Source organism: Haemaphysalis longicornis, unplaced genomic scaffold (genome assembly GCF_048455015.1).
Source record: "Haemaphysalis longicornis isolate Haplotype H1 unplaced genomic scaffold, Haemaphysalis longicornis Haplotype H1 scaffold_380, whole genome shotgun sequence".
Lineage (NCBI taxonomy): Eukaryota > Metazoa > Arthropoda > Arachnida > Ixodida > Ixodidae > Haemaphysalis > Haemaphysalis longicornis.
The window spans coordinates 137,341-153,728 of NW_027526358.1; the positions used below are offsets into that span (position 1 = coordinate 137,341).

Here is a 16,388-nt window from a genome sequence, read left to right on the forward strand (position 1 = left end):
CAGAGAATCTTGTTTGTGCGACTAACAGATACCGACCTATTCCACTGCACAGAAACATAACTGGGCGATTGTAGTGGGGCCTCTAGTTCCATTTGATCATATCACTTGAGTGTTTACGTACAGTTAACATACTGATGACTGTGTTTATAGTGCATGCACATATAACATCAATGTAGTTTGAAATTGGGATCTTTTTCACCATTTCTTTTTGTTAAATTCGCCCCATGACAGCCTTGACGTTTGCCTATCAATTACATTTGCAGCATGCTGTTTACACAAACAATCCGCAGATGCTTTCACGTTCCAGGCACATCTTAAGTTTCTCTTTGACGTTGCTTATTGAGCCTGTGCAGAACCCATAGGTTTTCATATGCTGGAGTGCATGTAGGTGTATTAGACATGATGGCTGGCCAAGCGTACACCCTTCCTATTACCGTCTGTACAGCCTCTTCTCTGACCCTATTGTCTGGGTGTCCTGAATTAACTTCCTTTGCATGAGGGACTCAGTCAAGTCTGGCCAACATAGCAAACACCACGGTACAGTGACACATGAAAGATACCAGTGCAGTGGCTATGAGATGAAGCGTCTAGCTAGTCTACCTTTTGAAGGTCGCAGGTCCTAAACTGTCGTAGAACCATGTAGTCTACTACGAAATCTTTGGTTTCTACTAGGAAATCTTTTTAAGCGCTGAATATCACGCAATTATGATGCTTGTGGCGCATGCTCACAAGACTTTTCTGCTCATAAAACGTATCGTGGATGTTAAACAAATTTTAAGCTACAATTTCGCCCACTAGAAAATAAGAAGTTCCCGATTTTCGGAAGTTTTCCTTGCTAATATTTCAGAAGAGGAGATCTACTGTAGTGGTACGTACGGCGTCCACAGAATAAACCGGACCAAGCGAGCGGCGCGCGATAACTATCGGCGCGACACCTTCCGGCCCAGCGCCTGCTGTCGAGATAGCGGAGGGCGCATGCGTGTCCCTCCCTATAGTTTGTGCATGTCAGTTCCCTTTATTTCGGCTGAAGCACTTCGTTCCTGTCGAATGCGACGCGCGGCGGCGCCTTTCCCGGCGCACCTACCCAGCGGGCGTGATGCTTGGCAGCAGCCGGCAGCGTGCGACATGCGCTGATACCGCGTAACTGTGCGTTCATCTGAAAATGTTTGTTCGGCGCTCTTTTTATCATTTTATTCACTCGAACGCTAACTGGCGTTGAAGAAAGGCTGCGATAAAGATTCACACATGACTGAACCAGTGCTGGTCGTTATGCGACGTACACACAGTTGATAGCAAGAACTGAAAACAGCGATGGTTTATTCGCTTCGGAAAACTAGACCGGAATACACAACTGTCGGTGTGAGTGAATTGCTATCGAAAAGCAATTAGGCGTTTCCTTCTATGTCACCCATTGGACAGTGATAGCTACGAAGCGTATAAAGCACGTAACCCGTCCTGCATGGCCATATTCGCGAAGAATGCCGTCCCGTGTCCCAATCGAGCAACGGAGGCATATCGTGCGACTTTTCATCGAAGGGACTACTCAGCGGGAAATTTGCCGCCTCACCGGGAGGACTAGGACTTCTGTAAGCCGCATTATTCAAGCCTACCGCGATGATCATGGGCAGACTTATTGACGCTGAGCGCAGGTTTCTGCCACGCAACTCCCGAGTCCCGCCTCCTTCAGTCGTCTTCGCATTGTCTCGCAAGAGACATTCAATGACAGCTCCTGTCGAATTTCTTTTGCAGACAGGAAGGGATCTGCCTTTAGGCCACCCGCTGCGCTCAGCGTCAATGAGTCTGCCCTGATCATCGCGGTAGGCTTGAATAATGTGGCTTACGGAAGTCCTAGTCCGGTGAGGCGGCAAATTTCCCGCTGAGTAGAGAGAGAGAGAGAGAGAAATGACTTTATTGAACATTTGTCCGGCGGGAGGAGACGGGTCGTCCCTTCGATGAAAAGTCGCACGATGTGCCTCCGTTGCTCGATTGGGACGCCGGACGGCATTCTTCACGAATATGGCCATGCAGGACGGGTTACGTGCTTTATACGCTTCGTAGCTATCACTGTCCAATGGGTGACATAGAAGGAAACGCCTAATTGCTTTTCGATAGCAATTCACTCACACCGACAGTTGTGTATTTCGATCTATTTTTCCGAAGCGAATAAACCATCGCTGTTTTCAGTTCTTGCTATCAACTGTGTGTTCGTCGCATAACGACCAGCACTGGTTCAGTCATGTGTGAATCTTTATCGCAGCCTTTCTTCAACGCCAGTTAGCGTTCGAGTGAATAAAATGATAAAAAGAGCGCCGAACAAACTTTTTCAGATGAACGCACAGTTACGCGGTATCAGCGCATGTCGCACGCTGCCGGCTGCTGCCAAGCATCACGCCCGCTGGGTAGGTGCGCCGGGAAAGGCACCGCCGCGCGTCGCATTCGACAGGAACGAAGTCACGAAGTGCTGCATAGCGATGCGTCGCTCAGGAGTGATCCGGTTCTTTTGAGCCGCTCTTTTTGAAGAACGGTTCTTTTGGAGAGAGGGAGACCCTCCTCGCCCCCTCAGTGATCAGTGTCGAACGGGGCGGGCCACAGCACTGCAAACCATGGAGAAAGAGCCAACGGAGCCTAAAAGCCGGGTCAACGCTCTCTCGCGCCAGCTATTGCCGGCGCGAGAAAGCAACTCCACTGTCGGGCCAGCTGGGGCTAATTTTCCAAAGGCAGCGTCTCCTGCCACGCGCGTGGCAGCAGCCACGCCCCCCTGGCAACGGCTGCTGCCACGCGTGACGTCATAATGACGTCATAACATTAATAATTGTCATTATTTTGTGTAGTGTAGTCCGAAATACACATTTTTTTTAATTTGCAGTACAAAATAACGCACCATTGAACTGCTAAAACTTTTCTAAACAAACAATTTTTGTTCTTGCGGGAGCAGCCGGCGTATCCGAAAGCGTGACGAAGCTCCGATTTTCTCGGAGCGGCTAAAAGGAGGAAAGAAATCCTTGGGTCACGTGATCAAAACGTGACGTCACTGGGCTTGTTTTTGAGCGCCTAGGGACAACGCCGAAGTAGGCGCAGCATTTCCCTGGGTCCCCCGAGTGAACGATTTGAGTACCCAGCGTGTGTTTGTGTTGATTGCTGCCAAGTGAAGCTGCAGATGCGTGAATATACCGTGAATGCTAGTAGGTAGGTATGTCGTGAATGCCGACATACCTACTACGACATTTCAAGAGAGACTTGCAGCCTGAGCCATCGCCTCCTGTACCTGAGCTCAGCGTAGATCAGCCATGCCGGTCTCCGGCGTTTGCAGTCACAGACATGGAAGAGCGGAAAAGAGGGCATCGATGCGCTCATTTTCCCAGCAAGGTCAGTAACATCGCTATTTTATGTTTGTTGTAGTTTTTGTGTTTATACCACTGTACTGTGTACCCTAAAGCTGCGTGAATTCTTGCTTACGTGGCCGCCTAGCTCGGCCTCCTAGCTGTATTGTGATGAACGATTTTTGTATAATCTTGAATCAAATTTAGCGTGCGCTGCATACTTGGGCGAGGAACAGACACAATGGAAAACGACAAACCAGACGTTGGCGCGCAAACCAACACCTGCTTCGTGTATCCAACGTAGTACGTGTGGATTCTTTTCCCACTCCCTGTTTCTCGCCCAAGTATGCAGCACACGTACGCTAAATTCAAATTACGATGCTATGTCCTTTCACACTCCGGCCGCAGTTTCAAGCGTTTCATTTTTCCTTTTGTGTAGGAGCCCATAACATTGCTCAAGTTTGATCGAACCGGTGGCGTGTACTCCCCGAAGCGCAGTCCTCGATGTTTGAAGTGCAGTGCCTCGATCGTAAGTATGCGTGTGTTTGATAGCGTTAATCTCGCGAGTATGCCGTGTGCACGCATCAACGTTCTAGCTCTTCGGGCAGTTAAGTTGCGTTGCGGGAGAGGAATGGAAAACGTCGCTTCTGTGCAGAGAACGTAAGGATATCGCGGCCAAAGGGAAAAACAAAAGCGTGAAATCGTGAGCCAAAAAAGACGGAAGAGGGAGAGAGAAAGGATAGACCAAATGACAGCGGCAGAATCAGATCGTCCAAGGGGCTGTGAAGGTTAAGCGGCATTTTGGGCCCTTTATGAGGAGGCACCAGGAGCAACTGTCAGTAAAGTGTACATTGAAGGGGAATGGAAGAAGCTGCATATGGGACAAATAGGATGTGGCAGGGCATAAAGCCACAGAAAATTTGAAAGCACACAAATAACGCGTACAGGCAGGAGGGACACACCACAGCCTCGTCAAACAAAGGGTGGCACCCGCACTTTTTATCATGTGCAGGAAGATTTGCACCCGTTGATTTCGTTACCGTAAACAAGTGCTCTCCGAGATGGACGCTTAGACGGCGTCCTGTCTGGCCCACATACACGGACTTACATGACAACGGAATTCTGTAAACCATGCCAATCGTACAATGAACTAAAGGCTGCGCAAGGTTAACACTGCACTCGTTCCTCCCTTTACTTCAATAATCCTTGTTATTAACAATGCGGCAGAGATTGCCCACTTCTGCTTTTGCAGAAAACACAAAACAATGTGCTGTATGTGTGTTCTTTTTCTTGTAGTCGGTTGTCCTGTGTGGTCTTATTCCACGTCGCCATCTTTTACGCATTTTGTTTTTCAAAGATGTATTATTAGCCTACCCAACTTTCAGTTGTGCTGACACAGCATTTAATCCTGTTCCTGCAGCATCTGCATAGGAGGGCTTCCAGTGGAAAAAAAGAAGTGCTTGGACTTGGCCCCTACGATGTTGGTGCAGGGCCTGGAGAGCAAGGCTTGGTCTACATCCTTTCTGGGTACCCATGGAAAGCAGGTGAATGCCTCCACAAGTGGGTCGTTTTGTGGTACACTCGAAATTAGCCGCAAACAGACTGTGTCTGCTCGCAGACCACCCTGGTAGTATGACAACCAAATATGTAGCTGTGTCCTAGTTACTGACGGGAAGACTTAACAAAAAATCAACTGCCCATCTGTTGAAACGACAAAAATGGGGGATGTGAAGCTTTCCGAAACCAAGTCCAACACCAAATTAACCAGCCCAGTACTGAACACCTGTTTCTTATTGGGACGGTCTGATGCGCTGCAGTTGTGCTCTCTAGAGCTTTACTGATGCAGGCAATCCATGACCTTCTGTAGTGTACAACCATTGTCGTTAGATGGAGGTGTACATTTCCTGTGTAATTTTCCACTTCTATGCAAATCCAGATTGCTTCGACTGTGCTGGAATGATGCAATGGGATAGATGTCAGCTTCATAACATGAGGGACCCAGGTTCAATTCAGATCACGGGAAGCGTTCACTTCACCCACGATCGTCATCATTAGAAAAAGTTGGCTTTCTGCAGTGCATTTTGGGTGGACTACAGACACATCAGCGAGAGGCTGGAGGCTTCACTTTAGTAAATGAAACTGTACCAAGTACAGTATGTGCGTGAAGCTTAAGCATTGTACATGAGCCAAGCCAGGGAGGAGTGGTTATAGGTTAAATCCTTGTAAAGAAAGTTCACAAAAAGTTCAATGTGAATCACTGAGCTTGCAAACTTGTCAGATCTAAACTTGACACTTTATTGTACCAGTCTTTCATGCTCAGCTGAGGAATGGTGGACAGATGGGGGCAACAACTGGCAGAAAGGGTCATTAGCTTGCAGTTCATTTGTCTATGTAAATATTCTAAAAAAGTACTGGTATGAAATTCTCGTGTTACATTTTTCCCATTTCTATGGGTGCCTACCAGCCCAGGAATCATAGATTGGAACATTAGATAGTCAACCTCAGTATATATAATTATTTTGAGCCTTGTTTATTCGTGTCAGTTTTGGCTTGGACAGAACGAACACCAAGGCGGCCGCCATGAGAGAATGGCACTCTTGATGTCGCTGTTCTCATTGCATCATGGTCAGACTAGATGCGTGCCCTAGAGTGGCCCAAGCTGGCCATGGCCGCACACGTCTGGGCCACACGATATCAGTCCCAAAACTGTGACATGATTCACAAGGCAGTGCAGCGTGCACCATCAGCAGCCAGTGTGTTGGCTAAGTCACTGGAGCCCTAATGTCGGCAGTTTGGGGCGAACTGCATGGCGAGGCACTCCACGTATCTTGCTTATGCCAGTGTCGAAAGGGTATTCATTCGGAGCTTTCTTGTGCATGCAAATATTAAAATTGATTTAAAATATGTTATACTGAATGGTTGCTACTAAAATCTGCAGCTACAAAGGAAACTTTTTGCATAGTTATCTCAGCTTTGATATTTCAAGTACTCCTTTTAAGTAGAGCCTAATCATGCTATGAACGTTTAATAGTGGTGCTACTCCTTTAAGGTATTTTTTACTTGTTTTAAGCTGACTTGTTTTTAGTTTGGAGTTAAGAGAGACCGTAACATTCTGGCTGCCCAGCCGCCCATTTCTGGCCATTAGTATTTCTGAGTTGTTCTTCAAAACAGTTTTTGCTCGGCACTTCTCTGAAATGTCGAGGACACCTAACTGAACTTAGTCGTGATTAATGCATTATCGTGCAAAGGTGAAGCAATCTCCACCCTTGCGCTCACCTGGTAGAGCATCATCCTTACATCACAAAAAAGCTTTGTTTTGCCAAATCTTTGCCACTTCATACCACTATAGAATTTGCTGCCAACATAGGGGTGCTCTCCAGCTGAATCAGCCTTAGGTGTCACAGGAGTGAGAGTAAGAACTTTAAAATAATGTTAGAAATAAGCACAATACAATAGCTTTCTATTTTGTAACTGTTAACAGGTCGACCAACCTCATTGCGACTGTAGGATGTGACTTGTTCGTAGAAGGGCAAAATCAGAAAAACAGAGACGAGCAAGTAAGTCATTGTTGTACAACAGCTTCTGCGACACCTAAGTTAAAGGAGCCATGAAGAGAAAATGCAAGTTGGTTTTATTCGAAAGATTTCGTGTTTTATAGTGACCCCAGCGCTTGTCCGGATACAAACGGTGCTTTATTCACTGAGAAATTAAACAATTTAGGTTAAAATTTTGATTTTCCCGCTCAATCGTGCGTTTTCGTGGTCCCAAGTGACATCACAGGAACCGACCGCTCTGCAGCCTAGAGTACCTTGATTCACGCATCCGCCGTACAGGGTAGAGACACGTATACGCTGGCGCCGCCATTTTCGGTTGCTCGCTCGCCGCCGAAGCAAGTCATTGTGTCAAAACCGCGCTAAAATTATCGCCGCAACGCGGTTTACTGAAGAAGTTTGAATCATATTGTCTGTTTCGCGTTGCTAGGTCTCGTGGGAAACGAAAAGAATAACGCGTTGAGCCCGTTGGCCCAATTGCGGCGGGACGGGACCGTTCAAAGGTTGTCTCCACCCTGTACAGCGGTGTTGGTTTGTTCCCGCGTTTTTTTACGTTCCGTAACCTAGATGGCGCCACCATACTGTGGCAAGCGTTTGGTTTGTGTTTGCCCGCATTTAAACCTGGCTTGTTTTTGTTCTGGGAGAAAATATTCGTTCCCTGAAACAGTGCTCGCTCGACAAATGGGGTCACGTAAAACACCGTTGCTTGCGTCAATCGGCCAGTGTCGTCTGAGACAGCCCCAAGCCCCGTAGTGCTGTGCTGCTAAACCAAGCATGCTGTGCGCAGCACGAACAGCAGAATGCATCAGTACTTCTATGTTTACATGTGCTTTCATAATTTCCACTGTTTGTCCCATCATTCTTATTGCTTTGTAAAGAATGTGCCCTAAATTTAAGCGCAAATCGCTCGTTCGTCTAGTTTGTAATTACAGCTCTACCTAATTTGTGTCTGCTTCTGCCAGCCTCCGCCAATCGCAGAGCTTAGCTCATGTGACATCATAGGTTCTGTTGCGGGGAATGAGCTGGTGGGTCGCATGACCATTCCCGTTTTTCGTAATTATGTAGCTTATTTGAGCGAAGTTTACGTTAAAAGTGGTGTCAGTATGATTCTAACGAGACAATCTTTTGAATGAACCAAACTTGTGTTTTCTCTTCATGGCTCCTTTAAGCTGTCTGCAATTTACGTGCAAATAAAATTGTTTTCAAGATGCTTACAGTTTTTTTGCCTGGTTCAAAGAGACTGGTATAGTACAAAATTTTGAAGAAAGCTGGAGTTGGCCATGTTTTTATTTGTATTAGGAAATGTGTGGAAATGTGCCATTTTATTATTTATTTTATAAATTTTTAACTGCTACAGGAACGTTAATTTGTAGATGTAGCACCATGTATTTGGTGTTCTATGTTTATTTATTCAAGATACCCTTATGGCCCCACTGACATTAATGAGGGGTGTGGTACCTGAGCAGATTAAACGAAGAATAATAACATAAGAGAATTCTGCCACGTGCGTACAAGAAAAAAAATAAAGGAAAAAAGATACAGCAGAAACGTCAGTGTCCACGCGCATACTAAAAAACATACACGCAAGCAACACAATAATAGTGTACTGTGTTTAAGCTGTTTGTTCATTTGAATTGTGAATGGGAGGCTCCTAAGGAAATATATGTAGTGCTTGACCAGTTTTCAAAATGCTATTTCTTTTTTACTTTTCAGTGACAGGGGTCTCAACAAGCATCTGGATGCACCTACAATGTTTGTGCTGAGCACCTCTGATATGTCGTCTTCTATGGCCGTGAAACTGGGAATAAATAAAACTAAAAACTGTCTCCTTCATTTGGTATATTCCTTTTACATTGTTCAGGAATGTGGAAATAACATGGAGGACAATACCCAAGCACTTGCACGTCATCGTCCCCTGGTCACTTATTGGTATTTATGCTGCAGTTTAAACGAACTGCCAGGTAGCCAACATTCACAACCAATTCAAGTAGTAGGAGTGCCCATGCTACATCGGAGGACATTATTTTTTCTAGGGACCACTGGATTGTGCGAAGAGATGTGTCTCATCTCCTACTCGGATTCTTGCAGTCCACAGGACTAAGTGAGGTGTGGTGACATTGCGTGTCTGTTATTTTAGGACTAAGTGAGGTGTTATGACTTTGAGAGATTTGATATGGTATTGGGGACGATTAGGCGGAGCAATTGCCGGCAGCTATGCAAGGCTAAGTCCGCCTTATTCAACAATACATACTACTACTACTACCTCTCAAGCTGAAAAGTGAAAGACATTTGTCCGAGGAACATGTTAAAGGTCTTCACAAGAAGACATTAAGATTGAGATGCTACACTGCAGGTTCTCTTACAACAGCAGGTTCTCAAGATTTTGCATATTTTAATACTGGCCTTCACATCTGCTCTTGAAGCCTGTAAGTTGGAAGCAATCTAATGCTTGCTTTACATCGGTTACTACAAAGGGCTAGTGTCAGCAATCAAGCATCCTGCAATAACACAAATTTGTTTAGACTTAGATCCACTAAATAAGCTACGCTACCATCTATTGCCAATAAATATGCATTTTGGAATGACCACATCTGGAAACTGACTAGAGAAGGCAGTATCTTATCCTACGTTTCTTTTTAGTTTAAATGTGGCACACTGCACAAGTAAAACTGCTATTGCGATAACTGTTCTCCCGGGTGCACGCGCGGTTGTAGTAAATCTCGCAGCCGTGAACGGATGATTTTCTCATCGTTCTTGAAAGAAGCAGAAACTTAAACGCAGAGGTAATTAAGTGTCGGAGAAATAATGAAGAAGACGTCCTCCAAATCTGATTATTGGTTGGCGCGGGCCAGCAGTAATATATTAGGGCCACACAGAGGAGAAAGAAATTTTGAAGTTTTTTTAAGAATAAAGGAACCAGCGCAGGACAAACTCGGGGCGACACCATGGACACGGTCAGGCAGGCACGCTCCGCATTAAAAAAATCGTTCAGCAAGACACCCGTAAAAATTGAAGTAATTACAAAAGGAAGCGTCAGTTCCAGCCGTTTCTTGCGTCGTCTGCTGCTAGACACTGGCCATCGCCTCCTCTCAGCTACTTACAGGGAATTCCCTAGGAGGCGACGCGCGAAGCCACATCAAGCCTGCTCACTGCAACAACAAATTCCCTAAATGTCCCTAACTTTTGTCCCCAACTGACAGTGGTTTCAGGAGCCAATCAAAACGTGGAATAATTTCCTCCTTTTAGCCGCATGCCGATTTTCTCGGGCCGACAACTACCGGAGTTCATATTGTTAGAAGCACTATCTGAAAACGTGAGAAAGTTGCTTGTGATTATGTATTGCGTGGGGACCCAGCCAGCCTTTCCAGACCGCAGCAAAATAGCCGCTCTCGAGTAATGTTGACCTGTGACCGCTTGGTTATGCTTGGTGTACGCCAATGGTACCTGCGTACAGTTTCAGCGTACGTGAGACGACATCGCACAGCCGACTGGCCTTGTTCGAACAAGCTACGTTCCACACAAGAAAAGACACCGTCCGAGCGTAATTCTGTGAACCTTCCGACGCATGTCGGCGCGGCGGCATCTGCTATCAACAGTTTGCACCACGGCAAGTCCAGAATGCTTAAATGGGCGACCTGAAATCGCGGTGTGTGTTCTCGAAATGAAGACAACTTAGCAGCGCCAAAAGATAATCAGAATTTACAGTGCCGAGGACGAAGGGTAGTGGCGGCAACCGTTTTTTACTAGGCACATGTGCGCATTACAATTACAGAAAATTGCGCCGAGAATAGGAAAGGTAATCTTTGGTGTCCCCACACATGTACCACGTACGTACCACTACAGTAAATCTCCTCTTCTGAAATATTAGCAAAGAAAACTCGAAAATCGGGAAGTTCTTATTTTCTAGTGGGCGAAATTGTAGCTTAAAATTTGTTTTACACCCACGATACGTTTTATGAGCAGAAAAGTCTTGTGAGCATGCGCCACAAGGATCATAATTGCGTGATATTCAGCGCTTAAAAAGATTTCTTAGTAGAAACCAAATATTTCGTAGTAGGATACATGATTCTACAACAGTTTAGGACCTGCGACCTTCAAAAGGTAGACTAGCTAGACGCTTCATCTCATAGCCACTGCACTGGTATAACTTTCACGTCTCACTGTACCGTGGTGTACGCTATGTTGGCCAGACTTGACTGAGTCCCTCATGCAAAGGAAGTTAATTCAGGACACACACCCAGACGATAGGGTCAGAGAAGAGGCTGTAGAGACGGCAATAGGAAGGGTATACGCTTGGCCGGCCATCATGTCTAATACACCTACATGCACTCCAGCGTATGAAAACCTATGGGTTCTGCACAGGCTCAATAAGCAACGTCAAAGAGAATCTTAAGATGTGCCTGGAACGTGAAAGCATCTACGGATTTTTTGTGTAAACAGGTATAAGCAGCGAGCATGCTGCAAATGTAATTGATAGGCAAACGTCAAGGCTATCATGGTATCATGGGGCGAATTTAACAAAAAAAAATGGTGCAAAAGATCCCAATTTCAAACTACATTGATGTTATATGTGCATGCACTATAAACACAGTCATCAGTATGTTAACTGTACGTAAACACTCAAGTGATATGATCAAACGGAACTAGAGGCCCCACTGCAATCGCCAAGTTATGTTTCTTTGCAGTGGAATAGGTCGGTATCTGTTAGTCGCACAAACAAGATTCTCTGATGGCATGGAGAAATAGCTGGAAAGTGGCTATGGAGCTCCAGCTGCTTTACACATTTTCTGTAATACCAGTTATTTGTTTGAAGTTTGCAATAAAATTGATCTCATTTGTTAGTCTTTTTAATTAATGAACGAAACTTTTCATGGCCACAAAACAGTGGTCGATAAACATGCTCACTTTCTTTGGTGGCTTGTAACGATTCACTAGAATTTCACATGGCCAACCCAAGGAATCCATGGCTCGTACACTGCAGGGTAGTGCTAGTCTCCAAAAACATTTGCCAGGACGACTGGAAACTAGTGCGGCCCACAGGCTCCATAGGTGGAAACCAGTAGCCCACCCACAGCGCCATAAAACAGCTAATGAATGGAGTGAGTCTCTGCTAAATATTAAGCAGGTTCAAAGGGTAGGTTCACATTGATAGATTTTGTGCCATCGTTCACTGTGCGTAGATTAACTATTTAACGGTCACAATAGTCATTTTTGTTATTTCGGACAGTTGAAGGGTTGCCTAAATGTTCTTTAACAAAACAAAAAGTGAAAGCTCTCAGGGATTTTAAAAACATTGTTTAGCCTCTCCAGCAATTGTCCCAGCCTGGAGGAACTCAGCTGATAGTTGGTGCCGACTGTCGTCCTCGCTTGCTAGCTCCCTGACCAAGCACATGAATGCAGTGACTAAGAAAGATGGTGACCAAAGTGAGAAGAGAAGGTGGATCCCGTACAACAGCCCTTGATCATCTAAACACCAGAAAAAAGCGCCGATGACTCACAGGCCACGACTAGGGCGTTAAAATACCTTTTGACATACATTTACAGGGCATTTACAACCTTTTATCAAAAAAATCTTGATTACACACAGTCCCTCCATGGAAGGGGTTTGTTTCTGACAAGGTCGTTGAAATTTGTTATTAGTGACAACATAAACTCATCATTGGTCCCTTTCATTCAGCACACTTCCGGGCTTCGTTTTAAAAACCCTGCTGTTTCTATTTCACGTATAAATGAACTGCTTATGCAATATTCTCTTATTTACCTATGTTCGAAGTAAACTGTGTTATACCGTAAAATGTGATGTGCCGAGTGCATGCAGGTGTAACATTCTTCAATGGGACATGCAGAACATGAAGCTCAGTGCTGATAAACTTAAATCAGGGAAACTAAAGCTTCCCATGTTGCTTCTTTATTTTTGTAACTATTCTCTCTACCAAATACCTTGGTGGTAAACTCAACTAAGCTCACCTTTTCCCTAGGCCTTTATAATTGTTTTGCTCTGCAATTATACATTCTCAGCTGGAGCATGCCTGCTGAATTCAGGCCCCAACCACGCTTTACTATTTCTCAATTGCAGCTGTATGAAATGTTGCTCTTTAGGTTTTGCCAATAATTTCCAACAGGCTATTTAATTGGTGTCAGAACCATTTTATACCTTTAATTGCTATTTATAGCAAACAGTATTATATCATTTTTCATAACACATTTTGTTGTAACCTCATTCAATGATTTTGTTACCCCGCCAGCCTGGTTCATAAATCTTTGCGTGAACATGCCCGTCTTGCAGCTAATCTGCATTAACAGACACCACACATTTTGGCTTTCCAGCGTAGCTTTGGTGTCCGCAAAAAGGAATCTTTTTCTTGGCTCCTCTGCAGCGCTTTGTAGAAAAAGATCACTTGCTGGTTTGGCTTTCCCGCAGGGCTCTAGTGTAGTGCAAGAAAGTATCGCGTGCTTATTCCTTTTTTGTTGGGGTTTTAATGCTGTGCATCTTCCAGAAGAACCCTGGCATTTTGTTTAGAAATGGAACTTCACAGCACAAACAGTGCAGAGAAAGTAGAGCTACTCACTTTTTGCATAGACACGGAAGTTTGGCAGATCACTTGTCATTGACAAGCAAGTGTTTGATTTCTGGCTTAAGGTGCAACGCTGGGATAGTTTACTAGCTGGGGGGAAAAAACACAGCACTGATAAACGGTACTGAAGTACTAGGAAAGGTGCCGTGATCAACATGGTTTCCATGTGTTGGCAGCTTTTTGGTCCAGTGTTTTTCATGAATATTTGCCAGGGGGCCTTAACATGGCCTGCTTTTGTGTAACAAAAATGTCAACAGTGAAGCACTTATCAATGCTCACATGCTGCTCATTGATACCAGAGCAAAAGTACGTTCAGCAGTCATTTTATTGTTAAAGCCACCCATGATCCATACACCTTCCAGCTGTACTGCAACTTTCACAAACACCGACAGACATTCACATCTACGCACGTGGCCTTGGCTCCAGTTCTTGCACAAGGAATTAAGAAGTACTCTTGGGAGTGGGCAATGTCACGCTCGACACCAACCATTACCCCGAAGTTGTACTTGATGAACTATTTTTTACACCTGTTGGCTTAAAGGATTGTTTAAGTGCCCGTTTTGTGGAAGAAAAAGAAACAGCTAATGGGCACACAACACACAACCCGTGAATGTGTTTTCTAGCAGCTGGCTTCTGACGAGACTTGCATCATTGTTGGGACATTTTATAAAGCCCCTTACCACTAAGTAAATTCACTTGAGCAATTTTCCAAAACAGTTTACACAGTGCGGAGTTAAAAAGCAATAGAATGTGAAACGTCCCCTCACAATTGGAAACTCTTCCTGTTCACTACCCCAAAGGCTTTGACAGTAGATGCTTAAGCACGCTTCACCAGTTGCGAATACAAGCATTAGTGTCAAGTTGAACTCCGCAGAGTGTTTGGGATGGCCATATAGATGTCACAGCCACTTGGAATTTGTGCAAAGACTGCAAGCCTCCGAGATAAGCTCTCATCATCATTAGCCCATCCTGCTGAGAGTGAATGAAAGTATTGTGCCTGGTTATGTTCAATTCCAACCAAGCCAAACACAAGAGTAAAGAAGGAACGAGCCTATCAAAATACATACTCAAAGCAGACGTAAGAGGAAGTTCTGTTGCCTAACCAGGTTAGAGGAGGCGAAAGGTACTGGAGCGAAGGAAAGGGAAATAAGAGCCAAGCAGTAATTTTAAGCCTTGCCTATCATTTCATTAAGACTTCCTAAGTTGAAAGCACAATGGTACTAAGCAACAAATCTGAGCATAGATGAACAATAACTGAATTGTCACTTGTTAACCTTATGCACACCAGACTTTTAAAGGACTATTAGCAGAAGTTCCAAACTTGGCTCACACGGCGATCTTATCGGCTGCACTTCTCCCATGCTTGCACAGTTGGAGCTTGAGCCTCCTTGCACAAGAAGCCAGCCAGTCAGCGAATGGTTTCAGTGGTATCTTGAATAGATATATCTTTGGACGGGCAGTTGGGCTCCACCCACGGAAGTGCAACTGCGCTCCCTGCACGGATTCTGCAGCGCTACGTGCACAGATCGTTTCTGTGGAATAGTCAGGATACATTTCTCGGCGACAGTACTACTGCCCCGGGGGAAAAATTGCAGAAGCTACATGCGAGATCGGATTGCGTTCGATGATGCCGTGCGCTACCTGACGACACTCGATTCGTGCACACGCTGACACTACGTCGCTCGCTACGGCGCGACGCGATGGAAAATACTGATCCCTACGTTTTATAATTGAGCCACCACTCCAGAATCAGAACACAAGGCTTGGCATGGAAGAAGCGAGGCACAAGTAGACAACAAATGCAGGCGCGTAAAGCAAATAGCACGCGAACTGCAAAACAACGTGAAGCTTACAAAATATTAAACGACAACAGTACAGTTCTAGGAGCATGTAATAAGCGGGGCGAAGCAGCGTGCAGAAAACAATGCGTTAGGCTTAACAAGACGTGCAACAGCAAGTTCACAAAAAATACCCAATCTAAACAATTACAAGCACACCTCCCAACAAGAAAAAAGCGCCGCGAGGCAGCTGCTGTACAGGCAGCTGCTGTACAGGGAGATAAGGACGTAACGATGCGTCAGGCCTGCCATTCGAACCACGGGCGGAGAACATCGGGACACAAGACGCGAACACCCGGCTGCCGTCGTCAACACAAAAAAGTGGCATGATCAAATGACGTAAATATGACGTTTGTTTTGTGACGTCACAGGAAGTCACGTGATTACTTTAGCTTGACGTCACTTCTGCGTGGCAGCAGCTGTTGCCAGGGGGGCGCAGCTCGTGCCACGCGCGTGGCAGGAGACTTAACCTTTTCCAAATTTCTCCAGCGCCCCCTGTCGTGGGAGCAGACAATTCGAGCCAGGAGAACCGGATGCAGTTTTGACCCGTTCATCGGCTCTTCCGGTGAGCGGATCCGCTCAGTTACTACAGTTACTGAGCGAAAGAACCGAAGGCCCGGGTAAAATGAGCCGTCTCTCTGCGCCATCTATTATCGGCGCGGGAAAACAACTGTACTGCCAGGCCAGCTGGGGCTAATTTTTCAAATTCCTCCAGCGCGCCCCCTGTCGTGGGAGCAGACAATTCGAGCCAGGATAACCGGATGCAGTTTTGACCCGTTCATCGGCTCTTCCGGTGAGCGGATCCGCTCAGTTACTGAGCGAAAGAACCGAAGAACCGGGTCAAATGAGCCGTCGCTCTGCGCCATCTGTTATCGGCGCGGGAAAGCAACTGTACTGCCGGGCCGGCTGGGGCTAATTTTTCAAACTCCTCCAGCGCGCCTCCTGTCGTGGGAGCAGACAATTCGAGCCAGGAGAACCGGATGCAGTTTTGACCCGTTCATCGGCTCTTCCGGCTCTTTCCGCTCAGTTACTGAACCGAAGAACGGCTCCCGCTCTTTTCGAGAGCCGCTCCTCGCGAAGCGGATCTTCTGAGGCGCCATTTGG

At 45.7% G+C, this 16,388-nt stretch overlaps 1 protein-coding gene across 3 annotated transcripts; it reads left to right on the forward strand.

The window, feature by feature from the left end:
- The first annotated feature begins 3,216 nt into the window (after positions 1-3,216).
- On the forward strand, positions 3,217-8,704 carry LOC144178031 (uncharacterized). 3 transcript variants are annotated; one of them, XM_077705567.1, is made up of 4 exons: positions 3,217-3,366; positions 3,760-3,849; positions 4,741-4,864; positions 6,802-8,704. In XM_077705567.1, the coding sequence occupies exons 1-4, from the start codon at positions 3,319-3,321 to the stop codon at positions 6,825-6,827; spliced, it is 288 nt and encodes a 95-aa protein (XP_077561693.1). In that variant the 5' UTR covers positions 3,217-3,318; the 3' UTR covers positions 6,828-8,704. The 3 variants fall into 3 exon arrangements, 2 of the variants coding, with proteins under 2 accessions (XP_077561693.1, XP_077561692.1); XM_077705566.1 differs by having other exon boundaries at positions 8,585-8,704; XR_013323924.1 differs by lacking the exon at positions 3,760-3,849 and having other exon boundaries at positions 8,585-8,704.
- Positions 8,705-16,388: the final 7,684 nt, after the last annotated feature.